General features: G+C 39.9%; 2 protein-coding genes across 2 annotated transcripts; one reads left to right on the top strand and one right to left on the bottom strand.

Moving 5' to 3' along the window:
• Positions 1-370: 370 nt before the first annotated feature.
• Positions 371-7,305, bottom strand: LOC106575298 (grancalcin). Its single transcript, XM_014151742.3, has 8 exons — positions 7,102-7,305; positions 4,073-4,255; positions 3,388-3,457; positions 3,171-3,214; positions 2,347-2,494; positions 1,847-1,960; positions 1,469-1,527; positions 371-1,232 (listed from the first exon to the last, which is right to left on the bottom strand). Exons 1-8 carry the CDS (start codon positions 7,123-7,125, stop codon positions 1,206-1,208), a joined length of 669 nt encoding a protein of 222 aa, XP_014007217.1. The 5' UTR covers positions 7,126-7,305; the 3' UTR covers positions 371-1,205.
• Positions 7,306-11,005: 3,700 nt separating this feature from the next.
• LOC106575296 (dipeptidyl peptidase 4) lies at positions 11,006-20,533 on the top strand. Its single transcript, XM_014151735.3, has 25 exons — positions 11,006-11,281; positions 11,422-11,509; positions 12,070-12,162; positions 12,849-12,940; positions 13,199-13,273; positions 13,507-13,559; positions 14,169-14,241; positions 14,636-14,756; positions 15,001-15,155; positions 15,594-15,691; positions 15,837-15,978; positions 16,197-16,235; positions 16,382-16,480; positions 16,583-16,707; positions 16,854-16,978; positions 17,205-17,255; positions 17,345-17,443; positions 17,555-17,624; positions 17,851-18,045; positions 18,591-18,645; positions 18,807-18,906; positions 19,028-19,086; positions 19,210-19,282; positions 19,531-19,604; positions 19,747-20,533. The coding sequence occupies exons 1-25, from the start codon at positions 11,279-11,281 to the stop codon at positions 19,837-19,839; spliced, it is 2,250 nt and encodes a 749-aa protein (XP_014007210.3). The 5' UTR covers positions 11,006-11,278; the 3' UTR covers positions 19,840-20,533.
• Positions 20,534-20,988: the final 455 nt, after the last annotated feature.

Genomic DNA, 20,988 nt, shown 5'->3' with positions numbered 1-20,988 from the left:
CGGCAAAACAAGCCAAGGGGTTTCTAGTGGAAGCGTTCCAGAGCTCAGACGCTATACAAAGTAGCTGAAACATGACATGTCGACTGAAGAGTGCCCCACTGAACTTTTCATAGAGTGCATACTTGCACAGAAAAACATTTATAAAATGTGTACTTTAGAGATAAATGTCACTTTTTAAATCTAGTGCTGTTCACAATTGTTTTTATGCATTTTTTAAATGTTTGCCACTGTATTTTATACAATGCAACACTTAACAGCTAATATGAATGTTTGTCCTTGAATATACTGTATTTAAAGAAATGTAATATATTGTGTACATATATTGATGAAAACCATTTGTGCAATTGTATAAATGAATAAACAGAACACATTCTGACTACAAACTGAGTTTATTGTGTTGTGAATAACACCAATATCACTGAATGCCCCAACGGTCATGAAGCACTTAACATGTCTGATAAATATTTCATCCTGGACTATGAAAATGCAACCTATCACAAAATTGTAGACGTTGTCATTGTTAATGGTAGTTAATGAATGCTTTTCTTTGCAAAGGAATAACAGTGCATGTTTACCACTTGTTTTTGTGGATGCCATGTTTGATTCATTTGTTTATCATGTTAGGCCACATTTTATTCAAATCATATATAGTTACCTTAAACAAAAGGCAAAGCCAGCATAACTGTATATTTGTAATAAAAATATTATATAGGTATACTTTAAAATGTGTTTAATGTAAAACTTCACACCTATATAGTGGTTATAAAACAATAGTGGTAATAAAAACAGAACATATACAGTGATGAATATGGAAACCGTATGATCTGAGATTGTAATGGCACAAAAGTAATCATCATAAAAATCAGTAACATCTTTGCTATCCCTTTCTTTATTCAAATCTACCACTGTCAGTTAGCAACAGATTTTACAACAAGCAGATACATTTAGAAACACGCTATATGATATCTGCCAAATCTGCACATTCCTGCAGAGTGTACAAGAAAGGCAGACATTATGGCAAGCAAACAGTTTCTGTTGTAACCTCCTTCCCCATTTTAAGTTGGTTATGGGACTCAACCTAAGAACAATTGGCTAATATTGATTGGCGCCTTCCCATTATTTAGGGGAAGTGGTCAGCGAGCCCCAGACTGCCGGTTGAAGCACCCCTCTCGGACTCCAGCACGGGATGGGCCGGACCACACCAGTCAGATGGACATTGTACACAGGATAAACTGCAGGAGGAAAATCAAGAGGAAATTGGCTAATTTTGATGTAATTACTATAACTTGCATGTCAGTACAGGCTGGGGAATGAGAGAGAGGAAAACCGGGCTGTGTTCATCAGGGCGTACTAATGTTTCAAAATGAAACAAAAAACAATAAATACGTGTTCAGATAGTACCTCCCCGTTTCAAAGTGTTTTCTTCCGTTTTGTGCCTACTGAACACGGCCCTGAATTGCACACTTACGTCATCGTATTGGAAGTTGACAGCCCCCTGCTGCATCTGGTCTCTCCTCCTGAAGCTCTCTGTGGAGATGCATAGTAAAGATGGTGTACTGTGGTGAAATCTGAATGCCATTCATTGGACAACAATAACCCAGCGAGACACTCACTGTGTTAATGAGCCTACGAATGTACATACACAGAAGAGACCAGGACAAAACAAGACAGATTACACCTCAAAAGATAATGGATTGGAATGAGTAAAAGTTTAGTGAATGACAGAATTGATTTTATAACGAAACCCATAGCTCTGGATTGTGAAGAAATGTGAAATGCTGTTTAATAAAAAATAAAAAACTGAAGTTAAACATCTTAATTGGCAGCCTCCAAGTCAGCAGCTTACCTGTGAGGGCGCGAAGCTTCACAGCACATGCCACATAGTCGTCAAAGTAGATCCGGCCAGCCTTGCTGTAGCGTTTGATGACAGCGTTCAGAGCTTGTGGGCTGATCCTGTAGCCTGTAGTAAGAGAGCACAGCATGCATTCAATTAGTCACAAGCCAACATGGTATTAGGATGCATCCATAGTGACCACTGCATTTAGTTGACGATCATAAACACCAGCCTTTGCCTATTGTCCATCTACTTTGTATCAAGAAGAGACTCCCGGACCAATACCTTGCAATTATCTCCAGCTACACCAGAATTATAATCATTGTAGTAGTCTGTCATCAATGGTAGAAATCATTTAAAGAAGTCAAACCTCCCAACCCCTTTTGGATGCTGCATCTGAACCAGGCTCTGGAACGCTGCCCCTCTTCGGATGGCAGAATGGACTATCCCATGTCGTCATCCTATCAGAATGGACTGCCCCATATCATTAGCCTAGCAGAGCGCTGACTCACCCATAGCGGAGATGGACTGGGTCATCTCATGGGGTTCCACCGTGCCACTCCGGTCCTGGTCGAACATCATGAAGTTCTGCTTCCAGCTACTCAGGGCAGCAAACAGCTCCTTGAACTCATTGAAGCCCAGCTTTCCGGTCATGTCTCTCTGGTGGGAGGTTAGTTAAGGGTTAACTTTGTTCGTTAGGTAAGAAACTAAAAAACGGCCATGTGAACTGGTCTCACACAGGATATGATGAGTTGTGGTAAATGTTGTGGGAGAACCAGACCTTTCTGCGACTGAATCAATTCCATAAATAACCCTCCTTCTCAATACAGCCCACTTCCACATCGTATCATGTGCTGAATCTGAAAATACATTATATAGAACATCCCAAATGGCAAATGCTGACTGTTGTACATCCTTGTTGTAAAGTCTATTACTGTACAGAGAGAAACAGGACTACCTCTGAAAATGGAGCTACAGGCATGACGCGACTGAAGCATGAGGCAAGTTTCATCTTGCAAATTCATTGGCAAAGGCATACTGAATGGGACCCAGTAGACTAGGCCTTGTATAAGTGTGAAATATACTGCAGCCAGGAAGTAATTTAGGGGAATTAAAATGAATCATCCCAAGCCACCTACTGCTCAAAGCTTTTTCACCTGTTAAAAGAGAAGGATGAACTCGGCACTGACACATTAGGTTTATTAGTTCATTAACATTTATGACTGCCATTCATTTTTCACCAGCAAGTCAAAGAATCAAAGTGCAATACCAAACGAACTTCAACGACACTGGACAGAGACCCAGTCCAACAGATTCATTGATATAGAAAGGATACATCCAGCATTGCGATCATGATTCTACATGTCTCCAAACTGAAGGCTGTTGGAGAAGAGATACCATAATCACAAAGACAATACCAGTCAGAAAACCTGTGACAAATCTTTGTAAAGACTATATTAACGCGGGATACTCAAATCATAAAACACACAACATAATCGGATCATTTATGACCACAAAGTGAACCTTGATCATGGGACTGGGTGTGAACTTACGATTGTAGGTGCCACTGATACCAGTCTGTGTAAGACACCTCTGAAGCTCCTCTGCATCAATCTCACCATCCTGCACAGAGGAATATTCCTGTAAGATTACTCTCCAACAACAACTTATTACTGTGCAGTGAATTTCATTTAAAAAAGACGAATGTCTTGAGACCACTTTGTGGTGTAACCATGACATCACCGTATTATGCATGTACCAGTAAGGTTGCATTATTTTTTGTTGTTGTATTTTACCCCCTTTTTCTCATGATATCCAATTAGGATCCAAGTACAATCTTGTCTCATCGCTGCAACTCCCCAATGGGCTCGGGAGAGGCGAAGGTCGAGTCATGCGTCCTCTGAAACATGACCCACCAAGCCGGGCTTCTTAACACTCACCGGCTTAACCCAGAAGCCAGCTGCACCAATGTGTCGGAGGAAGTCAGCCTGCAGGCGCCCGGCCTGCCAAAGGTAGTCGCTAGAGCGTGGTGAGCCAAGTAAAGCCCCCCTGGCCTTCCTTACCCGGACAACGCTGGGCCAAATTGTGCGCCGTCCTGTGGGACTCCCGGTCACGGCCGGTTGTGACACCGCCTGGGATCGAACCCGATGCAGTGCCTTAGGCCGCTGCGCCACTCGGGATGCCAGTATTTACTGTACCCATGATCATGAATTTAAATGAAAAGCATTGATCACTCACCTGTCCTGCTATGGTAGTAAAGTACCCCCACATGGGGTCATTAAGAGGCTGCTGAGGAGGAGCAGAAAAGGTCCCAGGGTAGCCTCCACCATTCTGGGGGTAGCCTGCCTGGGGTGGGCCTCCCATGGGTCCACCCTGCATGGGCATACCCTGGAGTTGCATGCCTTGCATTGGTCCTCCATACTGACAGGAAAAGGAGAGTACAGTCCTCAGGTAACAGGGCTTAAGGAAAACTTCCCAAAAATGACTAATTCAATATTAAATAGATTGGAGCACTCAACAAACAAGCAGCTATATACAGTGCCTTCAGAAAGAATTCACACCCCTTTACTTTTTCCAAATTTCTGTGTTACAGTCTGAATTTAACATCGATTAAATTGAGATTGTGTGTCACTGATCCAACACACAATACCCCTTAATGACAAAGTGGAATTTTGTTTGTAGAAAATGTTTGAAATTAATAAAAAATGTAAAGCTGAAATGTCTTGAGTCAATAGGTATTCAACACCTTTGTTATGGCAAGCCTAAATAAGTTCAGAAGTAAAAATATGCTTAAAAAACAAACAAACAAAAAAATCACAATAAGTTGCATTGACTCATTCCTTGTTCAATAAATAGTGGTTAACTTGATTTCTGAATAACTACCCCATATCTGTACCCCACACATACAAGTATCGGTAAGGTCCCTCAATCAAGTAATGAATTTCAAGCACATATTCAGCAACAAAGACCAGGGAGGTTTTTAAATGCTTCGCAAAGAAGGGCACGAATCAGTAGATGTGTAAAAAATATCTGCTTTCCAACAGAATTCACCTTTCAGCAGGACAATAACCTAAAACAAGGCCAAATCTACACTGAAGTTACTTACCAAGATGACATTTAATGTTCCCGAGTGGCCTAGTTACTGTTTTAACCTAAAATCAGCTTGAAAATCTATGGCAAGACTAGAAAATGGCTGTCTAGCAATGATCAACAATTCACTTGACAGTGCTTGAATAATTTGTGAAAAATTATGGGCAAATACTTTACAATCCAGATGTGCAAAGCTCTTAGAGGCTTACCCAAAAAGACACGCTGTTATCACCGCCAAAGGTGCTTCTACAAAGTACTGACTCGGGTGTGAATACTTATGTAAATGTTTTTTACTTTGTCGTTATGGTGTATTGTGTGTAGATTGGTGAAAAAAAAAGTATAATTTAATCCATTTTGAATTCAGGCTGTAACACCAACATGTGGAATAAGTCAAGGGGCATGAATACTTTCTGAAGGCACTGTAGATGTTCTTACACTAAGGCCCGATGCCTTGATGGGAAGCAAACAGGTATGCTATTACTGACGTTTGGACATGACGTCTTCCTCAGAGAGTACAGTCATACTTATACGATATAGTCAGGTGATTGTTTATAATTGAGTCATGCGCATTCTTTCCAGTTTCCTATTTCAAAATATTTTCACTGTCAATATTAGCAGGTTGTGGACCTATTTCTAAATGTAGTGAGGGGATATTTTCACAGACAATATTAGCAGGGTGTGGACTAGACCATGACTCCAATTCCATTCCGCCACTGAAAATCCCCTTTAACCTTGTGCGGAAAATGCCCGACGCTCCAACGCTGGCCAAATGTTCTGTCTAAATGCAAATACCCCTCGCACGTGACAGTTCTGTACACATTTGGAACTTAACTTTCATAAAAGTGAGAAATAATTTCATATACAAAATTTACACTTACGGTACGCAGTTTAGGAACATTTTACCAGGCTGTATTTTCAAGAACACCGACTCCAACCGAGACTACACTTCCTCACCTCCAATTTCCACTTCAAAAATCTGCAATTGAGCATAACTGGGGAGGAAGTTTTGTACCCTTAAATTCTGCCAGGTAAAACTTTGCTAAACTGCACACAATAAGTGTATCTTTTGGATTTTAAAGATTCTTTCTCCCGATGTGAAAGTTAAGTTCCAAAGGTTTCCAAAACCGTATTGCAAGCAAGGATTATTAATGTTCCTAAAATGTTTAAAACAGAGCATTGTGATTGTAGTTAATTGATCCTGCAGTCCATATGTTCAATTGAGAACTCAAGGTCTGGGTATGAGCCTACCCCGACTTGGGTTCTCGGGGCTACTGTAGGTGTGGAAATATATCCTAGGTCAATGCAGTGACCATGACAGCGGAAGAACAAACATTAAATTTCGCCAAATGGGAGAGGTTGAGCTGTGGGCCATGCTAGACGGGATGAAACAGTGTATGTAGCAAGGCTAGGCTACTAACTACAGTTAGGCTACTGTAACTAGCTAGCCTAAATAGCCACCTACTTAGTTAGCATTTACATAGGGTGATTTGAAACTACAGCATTAAGTGCTTCTAAAGACTGACAAAATACCAGTTGGCCAAATTCAATTGTTAACATTACTCCAAAATAAACAAGGAAACAGTAAACATGTCCTCCCCCAGGAATGATGCAGTGCCACCCTTCGGCCAATTGAGAAATCGTGAGTGACTAACACATTTCAGTTCATTACTTAAGCTCCCACCTTGGGCCAATAAGTGTAATTTTGTACATTCCGGATCACAATGACAAGACGATTCATTCAGCCACGTTTCATCAAAATCGACCCAAAGCTGTCTGAGATATCGTGTGTGACTAATGTACGAACGCACAGGGAGACAGATCCACAGTCCCCTCCGAGTTCATCGAGGGGGTCAATAACTATTTATCAAAACTGGAACTAGTGACTAAACTAAGTAACTAAAACTGAGGGCAATATCAACTTTTCTGTCACAACCAAGATGTAGCCTAACAGCTACTTGCCAAAATGACTGTGCCTAGAAACATGCGAAACCTTTTAATGTCGATACTTTGAAACGATTGCACTTACAACGGACCGTGTTCCAATGTTTCATAACAAAGATACATTTTAGGAGTCTTATCTGAGCCCTCCCAATATCGGAAATGGAATAGGCCAAACTCCTGATTTATGTAGACTTCTGTAAAAATCAGTCAAAATAACACACGAAGCGTTTACTCACCCCGCCATATCCTGGATAAGCCATTTGTACACTATAAAGAATTGGCACAAAACGATTCGATGCACTGAAATGTTTCGATGACAGTAAATGTAACCCAAACCCGAACTCCTCACTTGAAATGCACTGCGACAACGTAACATGTACATAATTTCCGGTCGTCACAAGTTACTACAGCCACAATATCAGAAACCCGCCCATTTGTACAATGTATCTTCTTAAAATGTGATTTTATACCTAAACTTAATCTTAACCACAATCTTAAGCACACTGCTAACCTTATGCATAACCCTAACCTTAAATTAAGATCACAAATCGAATTTGGATTTTTTTTGTTTTCTTACGATAGCGACAACTTTGACTTTGTGGCTGTGCTATCTAGTGGAAACCATAATTTCCGATAAAGTGTTGCGAGAAGGCGGAAGTCCGAATTGGCTAATCGACTGATAGTGAAGATAGCCAATGAGGAAGCTCATAGCATTCAATTAGCTTCAGCAGCATTCTTGGTACTCTGCTGACTAGTAGGTAGGCCTGCTGGCCATTCGAATAGAATAGAATAGAATAGAATAGAAGTCATCCAAAGAGGAATGTTCTTGTTCACCGGCTCCAACCAACCATCACTCAGAAATAGACCTTGATAGAGTTAAACATATTCTTATTGAAGCCAATAATGCTGTATTATGTCAACATCCAATAAATGAAATTAAGATTGTGTAGATTGTGAGGTTGTCTTGAATAAGGCAAGTAAAAATAGGAAAAGCTATCAGATATTTATATTTTTCCTGCACAATAATCTGATCTAAAATGTACAAGGGCTGACTGGCCTATAATGAATAAGCATTTACATTCACCAATAAGACACCACTATCTTCTTCACACAATAGTCAATAGTCACCACAAGAGGGTACCCAAGATGTAACTTTTAAGGCCATTTCATTAGGCTACTAAAACCAGAAACTTCACACTTTTCAAAGTTGACAATCCTCACAAGAGATTACTTTTGAGAAAATTGTATCACAAAAACATAATAGTACTACATCACATTTGACTAGAATAAAACACATAATAAACCTGCATGCAATATGTAACTTTTTGGGCGACCTGACCAAAGTCACAGAGATGTGACTTATAGGTCTGTCATGCTCATTGAAAGCAAGTCTAAGAACCGGTAGATATCTTCTATGTGCGCTGTTTCTATGCTTCCCGTGCTTACGTTTGTTTTTACGTCTTTTACTTTCGGTTTCGTACACCAGCTTGAAACAGCAGAAATACAATATTTTTGGTTTAGATGGTACGATGATTCCTTACACTATAATTGGGTGTTTTGTCACATAAACTGAAATTAGGCAAGCTATTAGAATTTTTGCAACCAGCCATGGCAGAGCGATTTCTGCATAGTCCATCTTTAAAGCATTTCTACAGGTATCAGACATGCCAACATATAAAGAGGTTTACACAGACTATAGAGTACCACAGTATGAGTCTTAATACCCATAAAACCTAGCGGTCAAACAAAAAATGTTCCAATTGTTTTTCCACCATTCATTTTTCCCATAGGGGATTTAGAAATACTTAAAATAAGGGCTGTGTTTCGTGTAGGCTTACCCTGGTGTGACCGGACGTTCTACCCTGCTGTTTTCGACTCTCTCTACCGCACCTGCTGTCTCTAACTCTGAATGCCGGCTATGAAAAGCCAACTGACATTTACTCCTGAGGTGCTGACCTGTTGCACCCTCTACAACCACTGTGATTATTATTATTTGACCCTGCTGGCCGTCTATGAACGTTTGAACATCTTGGCCATGTACTGTTATAATCTCAACCCGGCACAGCCAGAAGAGGACTGGCCACCCCTCAGAGCCTGGTTCCTCTCTAGGTTACTTCCTAGGTTCTGGCCTTTCTAGGGAGTTTTTCCTAGCCACTGTGCTTCTACATCTGCATTGCATTCTGTTTAGGGTTTTAGGCAGGGTTTCTGTATAGCACTTTGTGACATCAGCTGATGTAAAAAAGGCTTTAGAAATACATTTGATTTGATACCCAAGTAGACTCGAGGCTGTAATCGCTGCCAAAGGGGCTTTAACAAAGTACTGAGTAAATGTGTGGAAACCATATGGATGTATTTGATACCATTCCATTGATACTGCTCTGGCTATTACCACGAGCCCGCCCTCCCCAATTAAGGTGCCACCAACCTCCTGTGATCACAGTGTACCTTCAAATGACCCAGTTTTCCTTCTATTCAAGGGACAATAGGAAGCTATAGGAAACAGGGACTATGTGTTGTAAAAACCAAGGACAGAACAGCCAGAGGAAAAATCACCAGTATCAACCATGGCTTTATGGTATGATGTTGCGCCATAGTGCTCACTGTACTCCACTATTAACCCCTCCTCCCCTCTCTCATTCCAGGAACTCCAATAAAACCTAAAACGTGTTCAAAGTGACACCTGGAAACAATTTCATTAGCCTTAACCGTGAATCTGAGTGTAGATACTGTAAATGGAAAGATCCACGGTGTAATGCTCCTCAAACTATACTGCATCAGGCAAAAAGAGAGTGATCCATTTGTTTGCATAGGAAGTCCGGTCTGAGAGAACGAGAGCAGCAAAGGCTGCTAGTGCTCAGGTCAATAAAAAAAAGAAACTGATATTTGTTAAGCTGTTAACTGGCTTTTAGTCTTTATCTTCTGATGCGCATCACTTATGGACTCATCAGTGACCCTTCCACTAGTTATGGAACTTTTCAACCCATGTTACTGTATCCTTACTCATCAAGACAGCTATATAAGTATGCCTCTCTCTCTCTCTCTCTCTCAATAAAGAGCTTTTGCAGTGTGAAAAACAAAAGCTTTTTTTTGCTTTTTCTTGTAAAATTGCTTGTTTGTCTGTCTGTTGACATGTTGTATAAGTTAACGTATTCCCTATCTATTTTTGTAGCCTTGTATACAAAGTTCATGAGATGGAGTAAGTCCTACGCAGAGAAACTGGTTGAATCCGCCGATAACCAAAAGCATAAATTCACAAGCTGGGACCTCTGACATCATGATCATAATTGTGAGTCATGTAAAAATCAGATGTGATGACAACGTCATAAAACCCTTGAGAATAAAATAGAGGGGGCTTTGTTGTTGACCTTGAAGTAAAGGCATTATTACATCACCACAGAAATTGGAATTAAGCTTTGAGAATCATTCCACCACCTTTGGTTGAGTTACAGCTTACTGTCACAATTCAATTAATCTAAAGACAAATGTTAATAAGAAAGCAACCAATAAAAAGTAACTAAATTACACTTAATATCCACTCATTTGGTTCTCACATATACTGTGTCTGAATGTAGGCCGGTATTTGTTTTCACAAGTCTGTTGAGATCCCACGCGGCTTAAAGAGAGGAACCTGACCTGAACCCCAAGTAGTAAGATCATTAATGACGTCTATAAATATAATTTATAGCCATGAGTAGTGTAGAGTAGTGATCATCTTTGACCCAACGTGCAGGGAGATGCTAGAGCGTTAGATGTCGCCCAACTGTGACGTCAGTGTCATCCAATGCAGCCCTGAATTAGGCTACATTGTTTTTATACCATTAGCAATGAGACATGAGACGTCAGTTTATTGTCGATATTCACTCAAGTCATATGTGACTACCCTGCCCTCACAAGGACGTATGCCTTACAAAATGCCCAAACAATTCCCTTCAAAAAAGGGAGATAAAACATTTATGCCTAATTCAGATTGAATGGAATTATAAAATAATTAAATACTGTAAATTCAGTGTCTGGATTTCCACGTAAAAAAATTGGATGCCTATTGAATTTGCGTGTTAAAGGCTATTCTTGTTCTACAACGGTTCGACCACAAAGTGGATGGTTTCATTGTGTATGAAAGTTGTGTATGGATGCAATCCGACAATAGATTAGTCAGTAAGTAAGCAAAAACTTCTCCACAAAAACAGGCGCTGGGGAAAATAATAGACACGTTCAAACTTCACGAGCTTTACCTTGGACTTCGGAATTTTATTGCCCCAGCTTTATAACCAACGTTGAGATAATATTTAACAGAAATTATCTTGCGCAGAACTTTATTTTGCAGCATTTACACTTCAACAGTTTAGTGGGTAACGTGTTTACTGTCAATGTCATTTTGAATATAAACGGATTCACCACCTTCAAATCGGCAGGATGGTAAACTTAACTCAATGACAATCATTTGATTATAATACAACATAACATTTCGTTGATGAATAAGTGTCGCAAATCTAGATACCTCAAAAAAACGATTTATTTCATAACTTTCTTCCCGTCATTCTATTCACCTTTGACAGAATTCCATAGGTAAGGTGGTGTTGGGACTTTTGGGGCTTGCTGTCGTCATCATCTTGATAGCAGTGCCCACAGCAATATATCTGAACGGTGAGTGGTTCCACTTTCAGCTGCTTTCAGTGACCCATTAAATTGTAGCCTACCATAACTGTAAAAAAAAAAAACTGTTCAGAATAAGTATTTTATTACTACAATAGAACATTGCATACACTGGATAATAATATTGTATTATTGTAACAGAACACTGCATAAATTAAACACTTTTAAATAATCCACGTGCCATACAAACATGTAGACCTAGTGCTTTATTGCTTTAGAAATGCAGGACCTTGTTGCAATATCACATCTTCTATGCAGTAACCACATTTGTGTAGCCTACTAGCACATTTACCTCAGTTATAGCAGCTCTACAAACCCAGTCAAATGTATATTGATCTTACATTGTTATCTGTTACAATCTTATAGTCCTCCTCCCATGATCCATATCTATTTTTTATCAAGACCCTGTTTAATCATGTGTAAATGCATTGTGGTCTTATGAGTCATTATAGTAGCCTATGACTTGCTGTCGTTTTCACTGGTACATTCCTCCTAGTATAGAGTATAGTACAAGAAATAAGTGAATGCTAACTTTGAGCCCCATGTTTCAGAGGAAAAAGTGAAGGCTCAGAGGACATTCACTCTCAGTGATGTCTTCAATAGTTCCATCAGGGCCAGATCCTACAACATGCGCTGGATCTCAGGTAAAACACCCTGGAAGCCTAATCAATCAACTGTATGTAAATGAGTGGATGGCTGTTACGTTTAATCCAGTCAGTAATTGTGTGCCTGGGATGTATTACACAACACTCTTGTCACGGTCGTGATAATGGACGGACCAAGGCGCAGCGTGTGTTGAGTTCCACATCTTTATTTGCAGTGAAAACTTAAACAAAAAACAATAAACATACAACGAACGTGAACTACGTGGTGCTGAATGCACTCACACAAAACAATATCCCATAAATCAGGTGGGAACAAATGACAACTTAAATATGATCCCCAATTAGAGACAACGATAAACAGCTGCCTCTAATTGGGAACCATACTAAAACACCAACATATAACTATAACGACAAGAACACCCCCGAGTCACACTCTGACCTATACACCATAGAGAACCCAGAGGGCTCTCTATGGTTAGGGCGTGACAACTCGCTCCCTGGTAGGATGCATGTTTAGATATAAGTCAACAACGCAATGTTCCCATTACAAAATGATAAGAAACAATAAAAAGCAATACTAGGCCTATGTACTGCATCTATTTAAATGGCACACTTTGGCTTTATGTTAAATCATCAGTGCTAGGCAGAGACCTGAGTAGCAACAGTGCTGATATTTCAGTTAGTTCGTTATTATTAAACTCCTCTCTTCTTTCCCCTCCCCATAGACCATGAGTATCTGCATCAAAAAGACGGTTCAGTCTTCCTTCACAACCTGATTACAGGAAACAACTCAGAATTCCTGAGCAGCATCACATTTGTAAGATACCCCTTGTGTGTGTGTGTGTGTGTCTGTCTGTCTGTCTGTCTGTCTGTCTGTCTGTCTGTCTGTCTGTCTGTCTGTCTGTCTGTCTGTCTGTCTGTCTGTCTGTCTGTCTGTCTGTCTGTCTGTCTGTCTGTCTGTCTGTCTGTCTGTCTGTCTGTCTGTGTCTGTCTGTGCATATTTGGAAGTAAGTATGGTGAAGGAAGGAGTGTTTGTGTCATGTATAACACAGCTCCTTTTTTTGTTGAAAAACAGGATCAAGTGGCTGCCTCTGATTATGTAGTGTCTGCTGATAAAAGATATGTTGCTTTCAAGAGCAATTGGACTAAGGTAATGTATTGTGATATTTAATGATTTGTTGCTGTTGTGCTATCCTGCTGTGAAGCAGCTATGTGTGGTATGTCATTGTGGTGTGGTTGTTGTTGCAGAATCAGACGTATGTGCCCAAAGTAATTGCCCTGCAGGGATAAATAAAGTTTAAAATCTAATTGAATGTATATAAGTAATTGATCCGTGCTACTAATCAAATTCCTAATTATAATTTGCTTCATTTATTTCAACAGATATGGAGACACTCCTTCACAGCTTCATATTCTCTCTATGATTTGGCAGACTCGTAAGTCTCTTTCAACTGTTCTTATCTGCAAATGTGTACTATACACACATCTTCAATATCCCTTTGACTTTGAGAATTACATATGCAGTGTAGAGAACATAGGGAGTTTCATTTTATTCATGGGGCTAGTGCAGGAAATGGTCACCAATACTCAACAAACAGAGGAACTGATGAGGGCCATAAAATGTATTGTTTCCTGCAAGTTATTTATAGGGACGCATTTACAGTGCATTCGGAAAGTATTCAGACCCTTTCCCTTTTTCCACATTTTGTTACGTTACAGCCTTATTTTAAAATGGATTAAATAAAAAATGTTCCTCATCAATCTACACACAATATCCCATAATGACGATACGAAAACCGGTTTAGAAATCTTTATTACGAATAAAAAACATAAATACCTTATTTACGTAAGTATTCAGAGCCTTTGCTGAGACTCGAAATTGAGCTCAGGCGCATCCTATTTAATCCATTTTAGAATAAGGCTGTAACGTTAACAAAATGTAGAAAAAGTCAAGGGGTCTGAATACTTTCCGAATGAACTGTAAATTGTGTTTTGTCAAACTCAAAGATATTAATACTGTTAGTTTTTATTTATTCTCATTTTAGGACATTTCTCAGTACACCAGACATTCCTCACCAAGTCCATTTGTTTGCATGGGCGCCAACAGGGAACAAAATGGTAGGTTAAAAGCCATTGGACTTGTTTATATACTATGCTTTTCTGGTGGCTGACCCATTACACTCTTATGGGTCAGCCACCATATGCTGTCAATTCAACACGTCCTCCAAACACTCATCATCAATAGGACTGACCCAACAATTCAACATGCACTTTTGTTTGTCTTCAGTTCAAAGCTGGAATGCTCAAAGATCGCATTTTCATCACGCTCCAAATAAATAACTTATTGACAACATGTAATAGGTTACTGTTACTCTAAACATAATATTGCAGGTTACTAGGACAACCAAAAGACATTCCACACTAGTGTGCATATTACAGTGTTATACCATGTTTAAAGAGGAACTCGAGTCATTAAGACTTATCTCCATATCTTTGTTCCTCTCACATGCAGGCCTTTGTGTGGGAAAATGATGTCTATGTGAAGACCAGCCCTACTGCTAAGGCCATACAGGTGACCTCCAACGGAAAACACAACAACATTTTAAATGGCATCCCAGATTGGGTGTATGAGGGTAAGCATTACATACAATAAGGCAACTGTGAATCTTACATTCCTCTTACTATAACTAGTAGATATTAGTCAGCACTGTGATGTGAATTGTGTAAAATGTGATTATACAGTCCCTAGTGAACACGTTTCTCTTTTGACAACACAGAAGTCTGTGAACAGTTTAAGCCACACAGGCAAACACAACACACAAAATAGATGTGCCATCCTGATGTAGGCCTAACAGTGTTTTTTGATTGTTTCGTTAGAGGAAATGTTCTCTTCTTGCGAGGCAATTTGGTGGTCACCTGGAGGGAAGTATCTGGCCTATGCTGAGTTTAACGACACTCTGGTCCAAAACATAGAGTATTCCTGGTATGGGAAGGAACAGTATCCTGACACTGTCATTTTCCCCTATCCTAAGGTAAGATAACACTTTATGTATATTTGATGTGTATCTAAAAAGTGTGCTGGAGTAGGTCATTACTGGCATGAGGTTCTGAGGCAGTTGATAAGGGAACTGGACTCTGGACCATAAGGCCTCTGGGTTAAAAACATGTTGTTTTATCACAACTCAGGGTACGTTCAGGTCTAAGCTGTCCCATAAAATTATATTGGTCCGTGATTTCCCAATTCGGAAACCTCTCTTGACGACTGTGTATTTGATTAGAGTCATATACTCTGTATTGTCACATATTAATGAATTGATACTGTGTCTATAGTCATTATAAAACAAGACATGAAAAAAAAAACATTTTAAAGATGTGCTTGCTTGTAAGAAAGAAACCTATAAGACTCATAATTTGTTTTTATTTCATCGTAATTGTTTTGCATAAATGCATTTTATTTCTCCATCTTCTAGCCTGGCACTCCCAATCCAGTGGTGAAACTGTTTGTGTATGATACTGCAAATATATCAAGCATCACAGAAGTTGTTGTGCCAGCTTCAATTGGTGCAGGGTAATGAAACTCTGTAGTACACAATACAATATACAATGCTGTCATTTTTCAGAGTAGGAGAGAAACGCATTGCATTGGAATTTTAAAATCTATTTTAGGTGTAAGCTGTGAGACAAGTGGTGTTGTTTCCGTTTGTTTTTTACAGTGATCACTATTTGGCCACAGTCACCTGGGTAACGGATGAACGCATCGCTGTCCAGTGGCAGAAGAGGAAACAGAACGAGCTCCGCTTTCAGATCTACGACTTCAGCATAGTCGGAAACACCTGGATCGAGAATGCGTTAGAGGTACGTCATAAACCCCCCCCCACCCCACGCTTTCCCGCCGCCCTCGTCTCCCCTCCCCTCCTCTCTCCCCCTGTCCTCTCATCACCCTTACCTCAGAGAACTTGTTGGGGTCCTAATATGTCACACAGAGCGGATCAGACTGTACGAATGACAAACAATACATTTCCTATTAATTACAATAAACCATCAAATTATATACTTTTTTGTTGTGTTTTCAGAAACTTGACGTGACAAGCAAGACAGGTTGGATTGGACGGGTATGTACTTTATACGAACACAACAATAGAAACATGTTTACACTATCCCTGGGCCATAAAAACATAATTTACAAAGTAACACGCATTGATTATTCCCGTAAATAAATACATTATGTTTTTTCATTAATACACTTTGTTTTTTCTAGTTCTCACCTTCTAATCCTACATTATCGGCGGACAAAAACAGTTTTTACATTGTGATGAGTGACAATAACGGCTATAAACATATTCATCAAGTAGCAGGTGTAAGTACTAAGTAGTACACTTCTCTTCATACACCTTCTCAGTAACCCAGACATGGTTATGATACACACTTGATTCGTAATATTTGTATGTGATCCTTGCAGGGCACAGCAACAGCTGTCACCTCAGGGACTTGGGAGGTCATTGACATTTTAAAAGTGACGAGCAACAACATATACTATTCAAGCAACCAATATGGTGACAAGCCAGGAGGGAGAAACGTTTACAAGTAAGAATATCACTCTTTTATTTTCATGCCTTGGTACTGTCATGCTCATGCAGTCATTTCCAACATGCATAACCTATGACTTACTATCACTCTATATTTGTAGCCAATAGAATCATGTCAGTAGTTTGTGTTTGTGTGTGTGTCAGGATCACTCTCGGAGCCACTCCCCCCGCCACCCAGTGCCTGACCTGTACCCTGAATGAGGACAGGTGTCAATACAACTCAGCTTACTTCAGCCATGATGCCTCTTTTTTCCGCATGGACTGCTCGGGTCCGTCAGCCACACAACATACAAGCACACACACACACACACACTACACAACCCACTATCCCAACAGTGTTTGTGCAGTCAAGTCATCACAATACTGTAGCTGTGACATCCCTAAACAAAATCCCAGCCGGTATATTTACTTTAAAATGATATTTTCTGTAGTAGTAGTGCTTCTAGATCATTTGTTTGGACATACACTATATTAAATATGTGTTTGTCTCCACAGGTCCTGGACTACCTCTGTATACTCTCAGGGACAACAGGGATGCTAGTTCAGGTAGGCCAGTTACATTTACTAGTGTGTGATGGAAATAAATGACATAAGCCAAGCAACGTCACAGTGCATCTTCTCATCGTCCTGTTTAGAGATGCAGGTTCTTGAGGACAACACGGCTTTGGAAGGCCTTCTGTCTGAGATCCACATGCCCACCATGCAACGCAGCTTTATCAAGCAAGGGGAATTCAGTAAGGCTTTCAACTATTAAAGACTTCAATTTAATCTTTCAACTGATATTAAAACCATGGGACATCCCTCGCTTGATATCCATTGATGGATGTTTCCGTTTTTCCCGACAGATCTTTGGTACCAGATGACCTTGCCTCCTGGATTTGATGAATCCAAGAAATACCCCTTACTTATTGATGTGTACGAATGTTAATGAATTAACCTCTGTGAATACTACTTTATCTGATGATGAATTCCTGTAGTAATAACGTGGGCTTGGAGTTAATCCTGACAACATGACTTGAGCAGGAAATACTTCTTGACCTAGTTCAATTCAGAAGTCTGCAGTGTTTTCTGGTGAGCTCAAGTGGTCAGGGAAAACTCTGGGCGCTAACAATAACGTTTGTCTTCCTCTTTTGTGTTCCAGGTATGCAGGGCCTTGCAGTCAGAAAGCAGACTACCGCTACAGGTTAGGCTGGGCCGCATACCTGGCGAGCACGGAGAAGGTCATCGTTGCCAGCTTCGATGGAAGGGGAAGTGGTTACCAAGGCGACAAGCTAATGCACTCCATCTACCGACGTCTGGGAACCTATGAAGTGGAAGATCAGATAACGGCCGCAAGGTAAGGTTGAACTGTGGTTGAACAGACTCAAACAGCTTGCTTTGTATTATACTGTGTCACACTGCAAAAGTGACATTTTGATAGCATGATTCAACACAATATATTTCTACATGGATATTTAGAGATTCCAAGGCTTTTATGGTTTGAGCTTTATGAGCAAAATAGCCTGGTGGGCAGATCTTTATGTGCTTTATCCAGCTCCTCTTCATCTCCACTTTCATGCTAAATGTTTCCTGTCTGGCAGGACAACGGATGTGACAGAGGTGTTGGTTAAAGCACATACAGATCTGACCACCAGGCTAATGATGTGACTGATCAGACATCACATGTGATCAGCTGGAATGCAACATTACTTACCTCTCCCTTATTTCACGTCAGAGGGACGGTGATGACTCACTGACTGAGGACAGTAGAGATTAGAGTTAGACCATGGACCATCAATGGGCATGATCCATTAGAACCCCTTTTAATTGACCATCACGTTTAAATGAATTCGTGTTTGTACTGGTGGTTCCCAATCACAGCAAGTCACTTTTCTCTTTCAGAGAATTCACCAATATGGGCTTTGTCGACAAAGGCAGAATAGCAATTTGGGGTTGGGTAAGTTAAAGCATAAGGTTTGAAAATACGATCAGTTGGAACCATCAAGTGCACCGTAATGAAATGCAGCATGTGTGCAATAATCTTGTGTGTGTGCCTTGAGAAATCTAATCGTATCTGAATTCATGGCCAAAATGATCAGCTGTCATTGTGTTTTATAGTCCTATGGAGGTTATGTCACGTCAATGGTTCTAGGAGCTGGGAGTGGAGTTTTCAAATGTGGAATGGCAGTTGCCCCAGTTTCCAAGTGGGAGTATTATGGTATGCAATTCTGTTATTGATATGTTATTAATATATTTACAATAATATACATGTTAGCTAAATATCTAATTGTAAATCATTGCAAATGATCCATAAAATGTCCCTACGTTCAATATTTCAGATACAATCTACACAGAACGTTACATGAATCAACCTTCAGAAAATCTTGAATTCTACAAAGTAAGTTTACCAAAGCCAACATTTTAAATGGCTATTTATACACATGCTTTTATACTATGGCCTGTGTTATCCAAACTGGTGTTACTCTCCACGGAAACAACTAAATGTAAATGTGTTTTACAGAACTCCACAGTGACAGCCAGAGCTAAGAACTTCAAATCAGTGCAATACCTTCTGGTCCATGGGACAGCAGATGGTGAAGCCTCCTCTAGTATTTCTGGAATGTTCTTTAAAAACACACCACGTGTGTAATTAACAACCATGCAATGTTTAGAGTCTAGACTATTCATTTGACTTTGTAAACCCATTCGTTTAGGAAGCTAAAAGTGTTAACTAATCAGTGTGCATACTTTTCCTGGGGCTTTACCATATCATATGAGAATAGGAAAACACTGCACATCGGATACTGTTAAATTGTTATTTATATCTCTCTATTTGTTTCAGACAATGTCCATTTTCAGCAAGCTGCTCAGATCTCTGAAGCTCTGGTTGAGGAACAAGTGGACTTTGAGGCTATGGTAAATATTTAGATTTTAGATGAGTTATCTACACCATCAGTGGTTGTACAGCTTTATACCTCCATGAACCTGCTCCATGAAAACACTTCTCCAATAAACACATGATCTGCGCTTATTCCTTCTTTCTATCACTTTACTACAGTGGTACACGGACAAGGACCATGGTCTTGATGGTTCAGCCAATCAGCATGTCTATACCCACATGAGTCACTTCCTCCAGAGGTGCTTCGCCTGATGCCATTCGAACGAATGATGCCCAACCTGCCCTGATGCTTGCCGAACGATAACCAAACTGCCCCAAATTCATTTGTAATTCATTTGGACAGCAGGTAGCCTAGCGGTTGAGACTGTTTGGCCAGTTACCAAAAGGTTGCTGGTTTGAATCCCTGAGTCGACGGTGAAAAATATGCCGATGTGCCCTTGAGCAAGGCACTTAACCCTAATTGCTCGTGTAAGTAGCTCTGCATAAGAACATCTACTAAATTATGTAAATCTAATTGAAAGTTGTCCTATTTTTTGATCAATTGAGCTGTTTGAGCCAGTACCCAAACATATACTCCAAAAGACTCTCCTCTCTCTATACAGTTATAAAACAATGACATCAGCAGGATTGATCTATCATTGTTTGTTCTGAGCCTCACCGCGAGTTATGAGGTTACATTTGAAATGAAGGATGTGATTATATTGAAATACCAAAGAGCTTTGTGAGAACTGATCAGCCAGTGACTAAGCATGTCTGACTTGTATCCATTAAAGGGCCTTGATTGCACTGTTTTATTTATGAGGTATCAACATGAATGTCCATACATTATATTGCTTTGTATTTTACATTGTACAAACATACTGTATGTTTTTATAAAGGGAATATTGGAAGACCTTTGTACCTACATTGTCTGTGTATACTGTTTCAATAAAATTGTTTAAATCTAGATTGTGGATTCTTACTGTAGGGGATTGACAGTACATACAGTACAGTTTTTATTTATTTTTACTATTTTCTACATTGTAGAATAATAGTGAAGACATCAAAACTATTAATTAACACCTTTGGAATCAGGTAGTAACCAAAACAGTGTTAAACAAATCAAAATATCTTTTAGATTTTAGATTATTCAAAGTAGCCACCCTTTGCCTTGATGACAGCTTTGCACACTCTTGGCATTCTCTCAACCAGCTTCATGAGGAATGCTTTTCCAACAGTCTTAACAGGAGTTATATGCTGAGCACTTGTTGGCTGCTTTTCCTTCACTCTGTGGTACAACTCATCCTAAACCATCTCAGTTGGGTTGAGGTTGGGTGATTGTGGAGGCCAGGTCATCTGATGCAGCACTCCATCACTCTCCTTCTTGATCAAATAGCCCTTACACAGCCTGGAGATGTGTTT

Source organism: Salmo salar, chromosome 17 (genome assembly GCF_965601325.2).
Source record: "Salmo salar chromosome 17, fSalSal1, whole genome shotgun sequence".
NCBI classification, from domain to species: Eukaryota; Metazoa; Chordata; class Actinopteri; order Salmoniformes; family Salmonidae; genus Salmo; species Salmo salar.
This window is presented reverse-complemented; position numbering and strand designations above follow the sequence as displayed.

Coding starts and splice junctions, on each gene's coding strand:
- LOC106575298 (XM_014151742.3), bottom strand. CDS start 7,125: ATGGCTTATCCAGGATATGGCGGG. Junction 1,961..2,346: donor CCAGTCCATCTCCGCTATGG/GTGAGTCAGCGC, acceptor CTCTTACTACAG/GCTACAGGATCAGCCCACAA. Junction 1,528..1,846: donor GAAGCTTCGCGCCCTCACAG/GTAAGCTGCTGA, acceptor GCATCTCCACAG/AGAGCTTCAGGAGGAGAGAC.
- LOC106575296 (XM_014151735.3), top strand. Junction 14,242..14,635: donor CGCCAACAGGGAACAAAATG/GTAGGTTAAAAG, acceptor TCTCACATGCAG/GCCTTTGTGTGGGAAAATGA. Junction 16,236..16,381: donor AGACAGGTTGGATTGGACGG/GTATGTACTTTA, acceptor TGTTTTTTCTAG/TTCTCACCTTCTAATCCTAC.